Below are 15,237 nucleotides of genomic sequence, written 5' to 3' on the forward strand. Positions count from 1 at the left end.
CCCTTATCCTAAATCACAACTGTTATGTACTGAAGTTCTCACCCTGGGCCAGCAGGGGGATACTGTAGATAGTTTTCACTCAGGTCCACATATGCAAATAAGGGATTGAAAGTGATGTTCAGTGATTGGATAGTTTCAGAAAGTTGTTACAGTTACGTTGTACTGGAGCTCTATATAAGCAGGCTGGCTGAACCCTTCAGTTCTGTTCTGTTCTGGCCTGTGAATAAACAAGAGCTGTTTGAAGAATCGCTGTGTCGTCTGATATGTTCACCCACAACTTAACAACAACCTCAAACACATCCCTGATGCCGGGAGTCTTTGGGATTATTGATTTACGCCTCTCTCCTCTTCTTGTGATTACTGACTTACATCTCTCTCTCGCCCTTCCAGTCTCTTGGGCCGCTTCTGCAAGAAATCCTCTGCCAGGGCCACCGCCTGGGCACAGGTCTCAGGCCTGCCTTCCCTGACCCAGCTCCTCATCTCCTGGGGAAGGACCATAAAGAACTGCTCCAGGATCAGAAGCTCCACAATTTGCTCCTTGGTCCACCTCTCCGGCTTCAGCCATCGGTGGCAAAGCTCCCAGAGCCGCCTGCAAACCACTGGGGGCCCCTGGGCCTCCTGGTAGCGGAGCTACCAGAAGCATCGCCGCTACGTCTCTCTACTGGAAAGATCCTCTCTGGGGGTTTCTTCTGTGACCTTCTCATCATCACCTTGTGCCTGGTGGACACCTTCCAGTGGCTTCCTTTCCGCCTCTCCTTGAAGGGACTGACCAGTGTCTGCCACATCTTCCCTCAGGGCCAGAAACAACTTTGTATCTGGTGACAGCACGGGATATAGATGTGGCAAGGTGGCCAACTCAAAGCGAGGGCACTCCACTGCCTTTAGGAACTCCTGCCACTGCGCTTCCCAGCTCTGCGTCTTCAGAATTGTCTACCTACATGCACTGACTGGCAGCTCCTCTTCAGGGTGAGAGTTGGGGGGCATTCCCAGTCCCCACCTCATGATGCGCTGAGGATTGACCTATGGATGCTTTAGTTGAGATTCCTGAGTTGCAGGGGGTTGGACTAGATGACCCTCGGATCCCCATCCAACCCTACTGTTCAATGATTTTATGAACTCCTCGCTGACTGAACCCTTCAGTTCTGAACAAGATGGGTGGCTCAACTAGAATTGGTCGGCTCCGCTGATCATCGGCTCTCCGGCGCCACCTACTGTCGGGCTCCCTGCCCTCCGCCCTATCATTCCCGATGGACAGCAGCCGCTGCTGCTCATCACCATTTCTCTCCTTTTTGCTTCCAAGGGTGGCCCTTTAAAAGGGTTAAAACCACAGAGCACTGATTCCCAGAGAAGCCAAGAAATTTGAAAAGGAGGAGGGGGGCGGACTGTAAATACTGCAAAGTCCCTTCCTCCTCCAGCTCCTAGCTAAGCTTGTGCTGTGGAGCTATTGTTGCGTTTTCCTTGCTGCAGACCTGAGGTGGGGGTGAGTTTGAAAGGCTGGAATAGGACCTTTCAATTGCAACAAATAAATCCCAAGGGTGAAATTTGCATTGGCCCATTGGTAGGATTATGCCACCTTTTAAAATAAAAATAATAATAATAATAATTGAATTGCTCTGCTGTTTGCAGTCCAAGCGTTACAAAAGGAATTAGGATCTCTCAAGGCTCTCACTGCAACCTCATGGGAATTTACCTAGTTGCTTTAAAATTCGCAAATATTTTCCTGTGCTTTTATGCCACACCATAACTGCTGCGGGGGAAGGTGGGATTAAAATCTCCTCCGTTTGATTTATGCCATTCCCATTGAGCTGGCTGTGTTTTCATGCTTCGTGGCCGGCCACCTGATATGTTGACTTAGAATTAATTTTATTAATAGCAGCAAATGGCACATGGCCTTTGGGGATGAGAATCCTAGACTGCAAGAATCCTATACACACCTGGGAGCAAGCTCCGTTGGAAATGGCGGGGTTTGCTCCTGAGAAAACCTGGATAGGATTGTGATGTTAGTGCTCTCCGTTGGGATTTAAGTTTTATGTTTCCGGACGGGTGTTAAATCTGTGCCAAAGGTGGGCAGGTGACGTGGGAGAGGGCTCCTGCGCCTTTAAAAGGGAAATGAAGGCAAACATTTTTGGGGTGCTAAATTGGATCTGGAACACACATATGTTTCTTGATGCCTTTTGAAGAGAGCCTGTCACTGTGGACCACCCTGGTCTGGCTCCCCACAAGGAGTCCTGTTTAAACAGCTGCCCATGAGGACTAGGATCTTGTTTTCTCTTGAAGGGGACCCTAGCTTAGTGGCAGAGTATTGGCTATGCATACAGAAGATGTCAGGTATAGCGCTTCTGAGGTACAGAAACATTGATAGTTTATTGATTCAAATAGAAGCCATTTATATAACGTATAGAAACCATTTCTCGTCTCTCGATTCAAGCAGAAGTTTCTGGTATGTTCTCTGCATGTGGCACAAGCTGGAAGTTTCTAGCTGGTTTGCAAATTTCCATTCTGCTAAGGAAGCACGCAGGTGCTATTTTGGCTGTGAACGTTTCTCAAGGCCAAGATGTTTTTAACTGTCTATTATTAATTTACAGGCTGGGAATGACTGGTTTCTCGCTTCCCTTCGTTCCGTCTATCTCTTCTCTTCAGTTTGTTCCTCTCATTGAGTGCATTGTACATAAGTACGTTAAGTTTAAGGTTTCTGTTTTTACTGTTAAGTCTTACTGCAACTGGATTTTAAAGAGTTTTTCTGCTATCCAGGGATCTGGATCTTGTTATGTGAATTTGCCTGAGTAAATTTTGCTAATGAAGTTGGCTGCATCTGAGTCGTTTTTTGAAACCACGCGTTGTTTTGGAATCTGCACTGCTTTTTTTACTCTGCTACAATTCATACCCTGGGACAGAAAATCCCTGGCTCAATCAATCTCTGGTGGCATTTCTAGGTTCCCATTTTGAAACCCTGAAGAGCAGCTGCTAGCTAGGTAGACCAGTAGTATTGACTCTGTTCATCCCTATGTTCTATCTCACTATGTGATATACCATCGTTCTTTTAGATCTTATTTTTTTGCTTGTGTCTCCCATATCCTTGTACCGTTTGATATACTCTAGTGCTTTGCATGTGACATTATTATTAATAATAATATTAATATTTCCAGGAGGGCCTAGATAGCTCAGTTGCTTAGAGTGTGATGTTGATAATGCCAAGGCTGCAGGTTCAATCCCTGTATGGGACAGCTGCATGTTCCTGCCTTGCAGGGGGTTGGACTAGATGATCCAAGAGGTCCCTTCTATCTCTATGATTCTCTGGTGATTCTATGATTTATTAGTTGCTTCTTACCAAGCTCTCCAAGTGGCATGTTTAAAAACAGAAACACATTATGCCATGATAAATTCATGAGAAATCATAGAATTTATTTATTTTTATTTAATTATTATTATTATTATTATTATTATTATTATTATTATTATTATTATTATATTTATATTTATACCCCACCCATCTGGCTGGGTTTCCCCAGCCACTGGGCGGCTCCCAACAGATTAAAAACAGAATAAAACATCAAACACTAAAAATTTCCCTAAACAGGGCTGCTTTCAGATGTCTTCTAAAAGTCAGATAGTTGTTTATTTCCTTGACGTCTGATCGGATGGCGTTTCACAGGGTGGGCGCCACCACTGAGAAGGCCCTCTGCCTGGTTGTAGAGCTGGAGGGCAGATCAACACTTTTGCAATGCAGGAATATGCAACTGCCCATATGTGGATCAAACCTGCAACTTTGGCTTGATCAGAACCAGCCTCTAACAAAACTGAGCTGTCCAGCCCTTAAAAGAACGTTAAAAGGCACCACTGTTGTCATTTCCCTCCCTCTGCTTGAATTTTGGATCCTGCTCTCGATTTCATTTGGCTGTAGTACTTCCTCGTTTTGACCTCTTAACTCTTGCTGTCAATTTTTGCCATTTCCACACAATCCATTAGTTTTAAGATCCATTCTTCCTTGGTTGGAACTCCCCCTTCCTTCCATTTCTGCACATATAGGATTCTGGCTGCTGTTGCTGCTTACATAAATAGTTTAATCATCCTCTTGGGGACATCCTTCCCTAGAGAAAGGACAGCATTCTCATCCAGGCGTCTGCAACACCCACAAAAACAAACCCCATTATTCTGTTCTGCTACTGTTCCCCAACCTCTTTCCCTTTTGTCTCTTATAACAGAGGGCATGCCCACAGATGTAGTTTGTGGATGAAATTCATTCTGCTATACAAGTCTTAAAGGGGCAGGGGCACCAGTCACCTGTCTGAACAATACTACCTCCAATTGTGGTGGTGTTTCATACAATTAAATGCACCTCCATCTACGGTAAATAATGTTTAAAAGCTGCACATGGCTAGCACGCTTCCTGTTAACATGATAGCTTTCTTCGTTCAGGTAATTTGTTTTAAATAAAATAAAATATAAAATAATATAAAGTATAAAATAAAACAATTTATGCCCTAAAAGACAGTCTGAAATTTTTGATATTATGATATTTAACAAATGTATTTAAGTGCTACCCAGGGTATTAATGGTACGGTTCAAAAATAGAGCATTATAATATCTAGCTTTTCTCGAAAAGTAATCAAACTCCTGATTTCTTCCTCGTTCTGTGCCTGAAATATGAAATATTTGGGAATTTAGCAAACATAAAAGAAATTATTTTTTAAAAAGCAATGAGGGGGAGATTTAAATGTTTGCTGTATTGACTTTCCATATGGTATTCTGCATGAGCCCGGAAATTCCTATCGGTGGCAGAATTTAGTATTTCAGCTTCCATTTCTGGGGGTGGGGGTGGGGGGAACACACCAAATTTCTATCCCTTATGACCCTGAAGAAGTGAGGCATGGTCTGGCAGAATGAGAAATTGGGATGTCTAGAATCAAAATAATATTACCCCTAAAGGTTTTGATCGAATCCCCACGACAGGGTGAGCTCCCGTTGCTCGGTCCCTGCTCCTGCCAACCTAGCAGTTGGAAAGCACCTCAAAGTGCAAGTAGATAAATAGGTACCACTCTGGCGGGAAGGTAAATGGTGTTTCCGTGCGCTGCTCTGGTTCGCCAGAAGCAGCTTAGTCATGCTGGCCACATGACCCGGAAGCTGTACGCCGGCTTCCTCGGCCAGTAAAGCGAGATGAGCGCCGCAACCCCAGAGTCGGCCATGACTGGACCTAATGGTCAGGGGTCCCTTTACCTTTCAAAGGTTTTGAGTTTTATCTGCTCTCCTTCATTTCTGTGTATATTTTTATTCCTTAGGAAGACAGCTGTTGAACCAACCTCTACTGTTAGCGGCTCAGAAATAAATGAACCCCTCAATTATATTTTTCAGAGACCCTTGTGGATTCTGCTGCTGGGGCTAGCCTGGGACAAGAAGCCAAGTAAACGTAGAAAGAAGAAACTCCCCCAAAAGCTTCTTGTTTGTGTGTGTGAGAGAGGCGAATTGGAGTAAAGCCTTGGCCCGAGAAAAATGGCTGCCGAGCAAGGGATTCTGGGAGATCTGCTTCCCCGGTTCCAAGCCGGGCTACAGCCAGGGGAGGAAATGTTGCAATGTGGACTCCTGAGCCCCAAACCGGAGGAAGAATTGGAGGGAAAGAGTGAAACGTCTCCCAGCATCCCAACCGAACTTCCCCAAAGAATGACGTCCCCGCACATCAAAGAGGAAGCCGACGAAGGTTTGGCACAGCAGTGGGAGCCTCGGTGGCAGCACTTCCCAAGGGAGCCACGGCCCTTTCACACAATCTGGGGGGGCGCGCCCTCCCCCTGGGGCCATGCCGAAGCTTCGCCCTCTTCGTTCCAGGGGTCAGGTCAACCTGGCGACCGACTCGGAGGAGAGCGGGTGGCCCAGCCGTGGCCTGGCCCTGGCAGAGACGTTCAAGTGCTGGCTGGCGGGCCGCTAGCCGACGGTGAGGCAGCCTGCGGGAAAGTCAAGGAGAAGGCGGCCCTGGATGAAGAGGCCGCCGACACGGAGAAGTGCCGCCGGCGGTTCCGGCACTTTGGCTACCGGGAGGCTGAGGGCCCCCGCGAGGTCTGCAGCCGCCTCTGGTTCCTGTGCTACCAGTGGCTGAAGCCCGAGAGGCGCACCAAGGAGCAGATCCTGGAGCTGCTGATCCTGGAGCAGTTCCTGGCCGTCCTGCCGCCGGAAGTTCAGAGCTGGGTGAAGGATCGTGATCCAGAGACCTGTGCCCAAGCGGTGGCCCTGGCAGAGGACTTCATGCTGAGGCAGGAAGAGGAGCCCCTGGGGGCAGGCGGTGAAGTCTCCCAGTCCCTCGGAGCAGGAGAGAAGGGTTTGGGGGCGCTGTTGCCTTTGCAACATATGGAGAAAGTGGTATGGATCAGCCTTTCCCCTCTGCTCTGCCTCTCCATCCCCCCCAGCTTCCCCTCTTCTCATTTTCCCCTGCCCGGACTTCCCTTCTGCTCCAAACCTAAATTGTCTGTTACCTAGACTAGGATTTTTCAAATCTTCTACTCCCAGGCCTCAGTTGATGGGCCTGGAGATTTCTGGGATAGATCTCAGAAATAAATGGTGGTGGATGGAGGCAGAGTTGGGTATAATCAGTGGCGAAGGAATTGGATCATTTTCTCCTGCTAACCCCTCTTTGCCAGTTGCTAAATACCTTGCCAAAGGATCTTCCTTTGCTGTGTACGCACATTCACAGCACATCTGCCCGCCCCCTCCACGAAGAATCATGGGAACTGTAGTTTGTGCTGGGAATTATTTGCCACTCACAGAGCTTCAAGCAACAGTTCCCATGATCCTTTGAGGAGGAAGTGTGCTTCAAGTGTGCGCTAAACCTAAACAGCCCTTGTGGCAAGGAGTTCTGTAGCTCTGGGAAGTGTTGTGACTCCAGGTTGGTGGCTAGTACAGTGGTACCTCTGGATGCGAACGTGATCCATTCTGGAGCCCTGTTCGCATCCTGAAGCGAACACAACCCTCGTCTGCGCGTGCGTGGGTCGCGATTTGCTGCGCATGCGCGTGATGTCATTTTGAGCGTCTGCGCATGCGCGAGTGGTGAAACCTGGAAGTAACGCGTTCCATTACTTCCAGGTCGTCACGGTGCACAACCCGAAAACGCTAAACCCGAAGCTACTTTAACCCGAGGTATTACCTCTTGTGGGCACATGTGCCACAGTTTTAACCAATCCAGCCATGTGGTTATTGAGAGAGTGTGGATTCCTCAGGTCAAGCTATTCTAGTCCACAAACAGCTGAAACTAGCAAACTAAGGGGAGGGGTTGTATTTGCCAACTAAAGAGGAGTGGCAGGTTAAACTGTTTGAGTACATAGAATTCGTGAAAATGACAAAAAAGGTCAGGGACCGATCGACCCAAAAGTTTAAAAAAGACTGGAACATCTACAGACTATATCTAAAAGAACATTGTCCCCACATCAAATCTTTAATATGCTTTGATTAACTCTTGTAATAACTCAGGTTAAAAGGAATATAAACAACATGTAATATTGTTTAAGCTTATTGAAAAACAGATGCAGTTAACAAGGAACTAAAAGAACCAGGCAGAGGAGGTCGGAAGTCATCAGGCGGAGAAGAAATGTACTTTTATCGTTTTCTTTTCAATATATTTTGTCTTGTTTGTCTTGTTTGGTATTGGTGGTGGGCTGTTTGTAATAGTTTTGTGTTTTGGTGTTGTAAGCAGATTGGATGTATTGTTTATAAACCGATAGAGAGAGAGGGAGGGAGAGGATTCCTGAGGCCAAGCTGTCCTGGTCCACGAACAGCTGAAACTAGCATACCAAGGGGGGATTGTATTTGCCAAGCCCAGTTACGAATCTTCCTGGCCTATTTCAGACCAGCTGAAGGTTAGAATCATAGAATCATAGAGTTGGAAGAGACCACAAGGGCCATCGAGTCCAACCCCCTGCCAAGCAGGAAACACCATCAGAGCACTCCTGACATATGGTTGTCAAGCCTCTGCTTAAAGACCTCCAAAGTAGGAGACTCCACCACACTCCTTGGCAGCAAATTCCACTGTCGAACAGCTCTTACTGTCAGGAAGTTCTTCCTAATGTTTAGGTGGAATCTTCTTTCTTGTAGTTTGGATCCATTGCTCCGTGTCCGCTTCTCTGGAGCAGCAGAAAACAACCTTTCTCCCTCCTCTATGTGACATCCTTTTATATATTTGAACATGGCTATCATATCACCCCTTAACCTCCTCTTCTCCAGGCTAAACATGCCCAGCTCCCTTAGCCGTTCCTCATAAGGCATCGTTTCCAGGCCTTTGACCATTTTGGTTGCCCTCCTCTGGACACGTTCCAGTTTGTCAGTGTCCTTCTTGAACTGTGGTGCCCAGAACTGGACACAGTACTACAGTTGACCCCATGTATAATGCATTGCTGTTATCCATTTGTGATTATGGCGATACCTTATCTTTCTCAGGCGTTCAGTTCCAAGAGCTATGGGTATACGTGAAAATATAGAAAATATTTCTAGATGCAGCTGGTGTAGTGAGGGAGACAGAGAGCACCCTCAACGCTCTCAAAGCCACTGCACTCCTAACAGGACACGTGTTGCCCAGCAAGCAAGACTGAGAGCTGAAAAGCTCTTTTTCATAGAATCATAGAGTTGGAAGAGACCACAAGGGCCATCGAGTCCAACCCCTTGCCAAGCAGGAAACACCAGGTCCAGCCTTACACCAGGTCCAGCCTTGATGCCAGGCACAGCCCTCTCAAAATACTAGCTCTGGGAGTGCTGGAGATGCTCTTACAAGTTCTCGCAGGACAACTCAACTTCCTGCAAGATCGTGCGAGAACATCCCCAGCAATCCCAGAGCCAATGTGCCAAGCAGGCCTTACCTGAGAACCAAGCCTAAAATCTCTCTTCGCACCCAGGCCCCTTGAGTTGCACAGTTTCAGCCTTCAGCCGTGTACTGTTGGATTCACACAAGTCATTTGAGCGTAAAATGAGGTACTGCCATATTCTGCCCTGGTTATGCCCTTTGTGTTGTTCCAGGTGTCTGGGCTTCTGGCGGAGGTGGGCCTGTATTCTTCCAAAGCGAGAGGCGCCTTCAAAACGGACGAGCAGGGGAGCGGCAGAGATGCTTCTTTGCAGGGTAAGCGTTTGTGGCGCCTGAGTGGCTCTCAGTGGCGTAGCGTGGATTGTCAGCACCCGGGGCAAGGCAAGTAATTTGTGCCCCCTAACCCGTGGATTTGCGCCCCCTAACCCGTGGATTTGCGCCCCCTAACCCTAACCCCCAGATGTTGCGCCCGGTGCGGCCGGCCCCCCCTGCACCCCCCACGCTACGCCACTGGTGGCTCTTGCTGCTGCCACCTTTCCCAGAATGCCTTGCTCTGAAGGAAGATCCACACGCCTTGACCCTTTCTCAGAGCCAGGCCAGGAGGCAGGGGGTGAGAAGCACTAGCTGCTGCTGTTCCTGCGGCTGCTATGACGGCAAAAAGGAATAAAATGTAAGCGATGTGAGGAAGAAGAGGGAGAGAGAGAAGCAGCAGCTCCCTCTGCTCACCTGAGCCAGCACAAACTCTTATCGCCACAACAGCGTTGGCCTGAAACAGGGTGTGTGGCCTGCCCCTGTTGCTCTATCTGGCTAAAACACAACTTTTTCTTTTCTTCTATTTTTTTAAGACGTATTTTTTTATTGATTTCCATATTTACTTCTATTTCAGTGTACAATTTTTCTAAAATTTTGACTTCCCACCTATACTCCCATGATGGTTCTATTCCTGTCTTATACCTACTGCTTTGTATGACATACTTTAATCTAATACAATTATCATCTCTTCCACTTATTGCTGTTTTCTTTTTTTCTCGCTTTCATTTATTTCTTTGTTTTATTTATACCTCGCTCAGGGCTCAGGGCTGCTAACAACAAATTTAAAACACTTAATTGTAATGCAACATAGAAGCAGCATAAAATACAATATAAAAGCATGAATAACAATAAAATTCAAAGTTCAAAAATCAATTTGGGGGAAATCCATCCAATAAACATTAGATAGTCACCAGGGTTAGTCCTACTTGAGCCAGCAAGGAGGCCAGAGGAGAATTAGCTGTGGGGTCTCAGAGCGGGTAATCTTCATAAAAGGGGAGGGGGAGGGAAGAGAAGGGAAATAAAAGATCAGGCTGAATTCAAATTAAAGGTCAGGCAGAAGGAGGTTAAATCCTGTAGGGCTCTGGTCTCATGGGACAGCATTCTACCAGGTCGGAGCCATCACTGAGAAGGCCCTGGTGGAGGATAGTCTGACTTCCTTAGGGCCCGGGACCTCAAAACTATGGTTATTCATGGACCTTAAGGTCCTCCATGGGGCATACCAGGAGAGGCGGTCCCGTAAATATACTTTTATTAAGTTTTACATATCAAATTTAAATTCTAACAAATCATTCACCTCTTCATTTAGGATTCCCTGAATCTTTTGACATCCCTCTGCCCTTCCGTGGTTACCATTATCAATCTTTTTTCCCCAACTGCTTATCTTATTTGCTCTAATTTGTTTTAAAAAAAAAGCAGCAATCATTTTTCCCATGGTTTCTCGTACATTACAAGCATTGCTCAAACCCTGCCAAAGCTTTTAGTTGTTTACAGTGTTCTCTTAAGTACATTATAATTTTTCCCCATTCCTTCTTAAAATTCTTCTCTTCCTGGTTTCTGTTTTTCCCAGTCAATTTTGCCATTTTGGCATAGTCCATCATCTTCACCAGCCATTCCTCATATTCCACTTATCACTGTTTTCAATCTGCTGCTCATAATTCGAACCCTGCCCATGTTTTCATTTGACTCTGTTTTCTTTTCTTTTTATTGATGCAGATCTTCCAGCAGATAACTTGCCTGAGAGGGAAGCCTCGGCCGTTTTGCCCCAGGAAATCCCGAGGCAAGAGGATCCGTTGCGAGACTGCGGGAGGGACTTTGGTGCCAGTTCGGACGTGGCTGAGCGCGAAGACGCGCCCCCTGGCCTGAAGCCTCACAAATGCTCCGAGTGCGGGAAACGGTTCCATCAGATTTCCCACCTTAACAGGCACCTGAGAATCCACACCGGCGAGAAACCGTACAAGTGCCTGGACTGCGGGAAAAGTTTCACGCAGGGCTCTTGCCTCCTGGGTCACCAGAGGATCCACACAGGCGAGAAAGCGTATTCATGCTCGTACTGCGACAAAAGCTTCATTTGGAGCTCAGGGCTCCATCAGCACGAGAAGATCCATCTGGGCGAGAAACCTTACAAGTGCTTGGAGTGCGGGAAGAGCTTCCACCGGAGCTCCGCTCTCACCGACCACGTGAGGTCCCACACCGGAGAGAAGCCGTACACCTGCTCCAACTGCGGGAAAGGCTTCAGCCAACACTCCAACCTCATTGTGCACCGGCGGGTCCACACTGGGGAGAAGCCGTACACCTGCTCCGTTTGCGGGAAAAGCTTCACCCGCACGGCGTTGCTCATGGCGCACCTCAGAATCCACACAGGAGAAAAACCCTACAAATGCTTGATCTGCGAGAGGAGCTTCAGGGAGAGGCCAGCTCTTACGAAACATAAGAAGGTCCACATGAGAGAGAATTTGTAGCATGTCTGGACATTTGGAGAAACCTCTGCGTTGGCTCTCCTTTCTGGGCATAAAGTAGCTTTTTGCGTCCCTCGGCCATTTCACACACGGCCACACCATCAAGTTAAAAGTGGCCTTACACCGCGTGAACAGCCGCGGCTTCCCTCAAAGAATCCTGGGAACTGTAGTTTGTTAAGGGTGCTGGGAACTGACGCTCGGTGCCGGGAGTTGTTAGCTGTGTCCTGACCACTCTCAGCACCCCATAACAAGCCGCAGTTCCCAGGATTCCTTGGAAGAAGCAGTGTAAGAGCGTTTTAAATGGGTGGTGTGAATGTGACCTTAGAAATGGCTGATAGGTCAGAGCTGCTGTGATGTCATGGAATGGTTTCTGATCAGTCGGCGAAACTGTCACTAATTGTACTTTGATAAGAGCGAAGGGAAGGGAAGAGTAAGGCCAACATAACTAGGTGGGGAAAACCAAGAAACCATTGGATGCTGGAAAAGAAGTTTTTGAGAGTTTGTTGTTGTTGTATCAGGGGTGGGGGTGGGGCTTGAGGGGTGAAGAGCCAAAATGTGAGTGAAGCCAAACATGTGATGTCTGAACACTGAATTTCACATAATAGCTTTCAGCTCACCAGCTGCATCTTAATCTGTGGGTGCCATGTACAAAATATTTGACAGAAAGTGGCACCCAGCAAACTCGCACGCTGAAGAGAACAACCTCCTGGTGTTGGAAATCCCAGTGCAGAAAAGGCTAGCCTGATCCTGAGTCCTTCTTGCCTGTTTTCCATTTACAGGGTTTTTCTCCCCTACTTTCTCCCCTACTGATTTTTTCCAGTGTTAGAATTCTATCCAAACTCAGGGACTCTGAAGAGCTGCTCAGATACACCTGTCACACAAAATAAAGTTGGGAGTGGTTGGTTGGTTGTTGTTGTTGTTTTTGAGTGAGTAGAGGGAAGCAGTTCATTGTGGAAATGTTTGTAATGGGTTCAGGCCTATTGCTGATCGCCGCCTTCTTTTAAGGATGCCGTGCTGAATATTGAACCATGAAGGTTTGGTGGGGTGGAGGAACATACCTCTGGGTCAGTGATGGCCAAGCTTGGCCCTCCAGCTATTTTGGGACTACAGTTCCCATCATCCCTGACCCCGGTCCTGTTAGTGAGGGGAGTTGTAGTCCCAAAACAGCTGAAGGGCCATCACTGCTCTAGGTAGATAGCTTGGAGTCAAAGCTTTTTAATCAATACATCTATCACATGCACCTGATCCAGGCTTGGTGCCCAGGATTGGCATTATTGGACACAAAGCCCACATCCTTGCAATAAGTCCCACTGCCAGCCCTCAGCTCCCTCCCTGCTGAGAACCTCCTGGTCATCTTCACACATGCCAGGCAGACTCAAAATTTAGGAGATGGCTGCGGGTTTTAGTGCAGAAATAAGGAGCGGAGGGCCGATAGAGAGAGGCATGATTATACATGAAATGTGTGCATGGTTTGGAGACAATGTCAGGAAACAGTATACCAGGCCATGGGATACCCCTGCCTGTTGTTTGTTCAGTAAAGGAGCAGAGTAGCGGAACATGAGATTCCAAAAAGACAGCAGGCCGGAAAAAACATTAGTACAAGTTTACTGTTTTTTTACCGTTCAGTACCAGATCCCTGGCAAGGCAAATCTTGGCTTGTGCAGATCAGAATCCAGTTTCTGCGTAAAAATACACCACACAGATGCAAAAATGTAAAATGAACAGAACAGTAGAGTGAAAGAATGAGAGAGAAAATGTTCCCGGCGGACAATTGATACAGCTTATCCCGGGAGTGAACGGCCTTGGACAGAGATAACACAAGTCAGTGCACAAAACAAAATATGTGCTGTCTCCGCCTTCTAAAAGACCAGAGAACTTTTAAACATCAGAATGTACCAGAAGGCTTCTGTTAGTTTCTATATATCACCATTCCCTGGCAAAAAAAGGCAGAGAGAACTTCTTTCTTTCCTTCTCGTAATACTAGATCCCAGTGGGTTCATCCATTGAAGCCGAATGTTGGAAGAGTCTGGAGAGATTACTAATAATAATAATAATAGTAATAGTTTATTACTTATACCCCACCCATTTGGCTGAGCCTCCCCAGCTACTCTGGGTGGCTTCTCACAGGATATTAAAAACACAAAAGATCAAATATTAAAAACTTCCCTAAACAGGGCTGCCTTCAGAGGAAGGAAATAACTTCTATTTGCTCCCACAATATTGCATTGCAGGGGGCTGGACTGGATGACCCTCGGGGTCCCTTCGGACTGTATGATTCTGATTCTATGATTGTAAGATGGAGGGATGGCTGGCAAACGTGGATGGCTTTAAAAGAAGATTCGACAAATTCATGGAGGATAAGTCTGTACCTATCAACGCCTGTGTTCTCCGTCCACGGTCAGAGGCCATACAGTATATGCTCCCAAACACCAATTCCTGGGAATCACATGTGGGGAGTCCTGCTGCGCTGACATCCTGCTTTCCAGATGTAGCCAGTTGGCAACTGTGAAAACAGGATGCTGGGCTCTTATTGACCTTAAACTTGATCCAGCAGGGCTCTCTTTATACTGACATGGAAGTAAACCTCGCAGAGCAGATTAAGTCTCTTGCACTCTCTGTCACCTTTCATCCTGTCCACAATGGGGGGGGGGGGAGGATCAGAATCCATCTCTCCCTAACCCATTCATCCTGTCTTCAGCCATAGCAGATGTGCATGGATGCCATGTTGGCACCTGCCTGTCTCAAGAGACAATGGAGTGTGCCTCTGGGGGTGAAGTTAAAACTGCTGCAATAGTGACCTCCATGGGGTAGTGTGTCTGGAGGTCCTGAGCTGCCCAGACAACAAGGTCTCCCATCTCAGCCTCACTGATGTGGTCCAAAGGAAAGCAAGATGTTTGGCACCAGCTTGGCTGCAGGAGTTGCCAGAAAGACATGTTTCCGAGCACAATTCAAAGTGTTGGTGCTGACCTTTAAAGCCCTAAACGGCCTCGGTCCAGTATACCTGAAGGAGCGTCTCCACCTCCATTGTTCAGCCCGGACACTAAGGTCCAGTGCCGAGGGCCTTCTGGCAGTTCCCTCGCTGCAAGAAGTCAAGTTACAGGGAACCAGGCAGAGGGCCTTCTTGGTAGTAGCCCCCCCCTGTGGAACACCCTCCCACCAGATGTCAAAGAGAAGAACAACTACCAAACTTTTAGAAGACATCTGAAGGCAGCCCTGTTTAGGGAAGCTTTTAATGTTTAATAGGTTATTGTATTTTAGTGTTCTGTTGGAAGTTGCCCAGAGTGGCTGGGGAAACCCAGCCAGATGGGTGAGGTATAAATAAATTATTATTATTATTATTATTATTACAAGGTGCCATCCAACCGTCTTAGGGACGCTGCTCGGGATTTGGGTAGAGCCCTTTCATCTCCCCAAGATTACCTGCATGGCAGTAAAAGTTAACATTTCCAGGGGGTGAGAGATCTGAAGGATGTGTTTGGTGGAAGTGGAATGAGCATCATTTGAACCTTTCTGGAGAGATTTGAAGAGTTTTATTAGTTAATATATATAGTTTCCAGCAATGCCCCTCCCACCCCAATAACACAGCTTCAGAAGGGGTAGATTCTGCTGCTACTGCTGTTGTGAACATCTGAATACGGTGGTACCTCGGGTTACATATGCTTCAGGTTACATACGCTTCAGGTTACAGACTCCACTAAC

General features: G+C 47.2%; 1 protein-coding gene across 5 annotated transcripts; it reads left to right on the forward strand.

The window, feature by feature from the left end:
* The first annotated feature begins 1,151 nt into the window (after positions 1 to 1,151).
* Positions 1,152 to 12,455, forward strand: LOC308580679 (uncharacterized protein). 5 transcript variants are annotated; one of them, XM_081182686.1, is made up of 4 exons: positions 1,152 to 1,480; positions 5,350 to 6,345; positions 8,986 to 9,085; positions 10,796 to 12,455. In XM_081182686.1, exons 2-4 carry the CDS (start codon positions 5,488 to 5,490, stop codon positions 11,539 to 11,541), a joined length of 1,704 nt encoding a protein of 567 aa, XP_081038812.1. In that variant the 5' UTR covers positions 1,152 to 1,480; positions 5,350 to 5,487; the 3' UTR covers positions 11,542 to 12,455. The 5 variants fall into 5 exon arrangements, with proteins under 5 accessions (XP_081038812.1, XP_081038813.1, XP_081038816.1 ...); XM_081182687.1 differs by having other exon boundaries at positions 1,152 to 1,474; XM_081182690.1 differs by lacking the exon at positions 1,152 to 1,480 and adding an exon at positions 1,866 to 2,344.
* Positions 12,456 to 15,237: the final 2,782 nt, after the last annotated feature.

Source organism: Podarcis bocagei, assembly GCF_964188305.1.
Source record: "Podarcis bocagei genome assembly, chromosome: 2".
NCBI lineage: Eukaryota > Metazoa > Chordata > Lepidosauria > Squamata > Lacertidae > Podarcis > Podarcis bocagei.

Bases quoted from the DNA above. Each gene is read 5' to 3' on its own strand.
- LOC308580679 (XM_081182686.1), top strand. From the start codon at position 5,488: ATGGCTGCCGAGCAAGGGATTCTGGGAGATCTGCTTCCCCGGTTCCAA. The intron at 6,346-8,985 runs GTATGGATCAGC...GTGTTGTTCCAG, and splicing joins TGCAACATATGGAGAAAGTG to GTGTCTGGGCTTCTGGCGGA. The intron at 9,086-10,795 runs GTAAGCGTTTGT...TTATTGATGCAG, and splicing joins CAGAGATGCTTCTTTGCAGG to ATCTTCCAGCAGATAACTTG.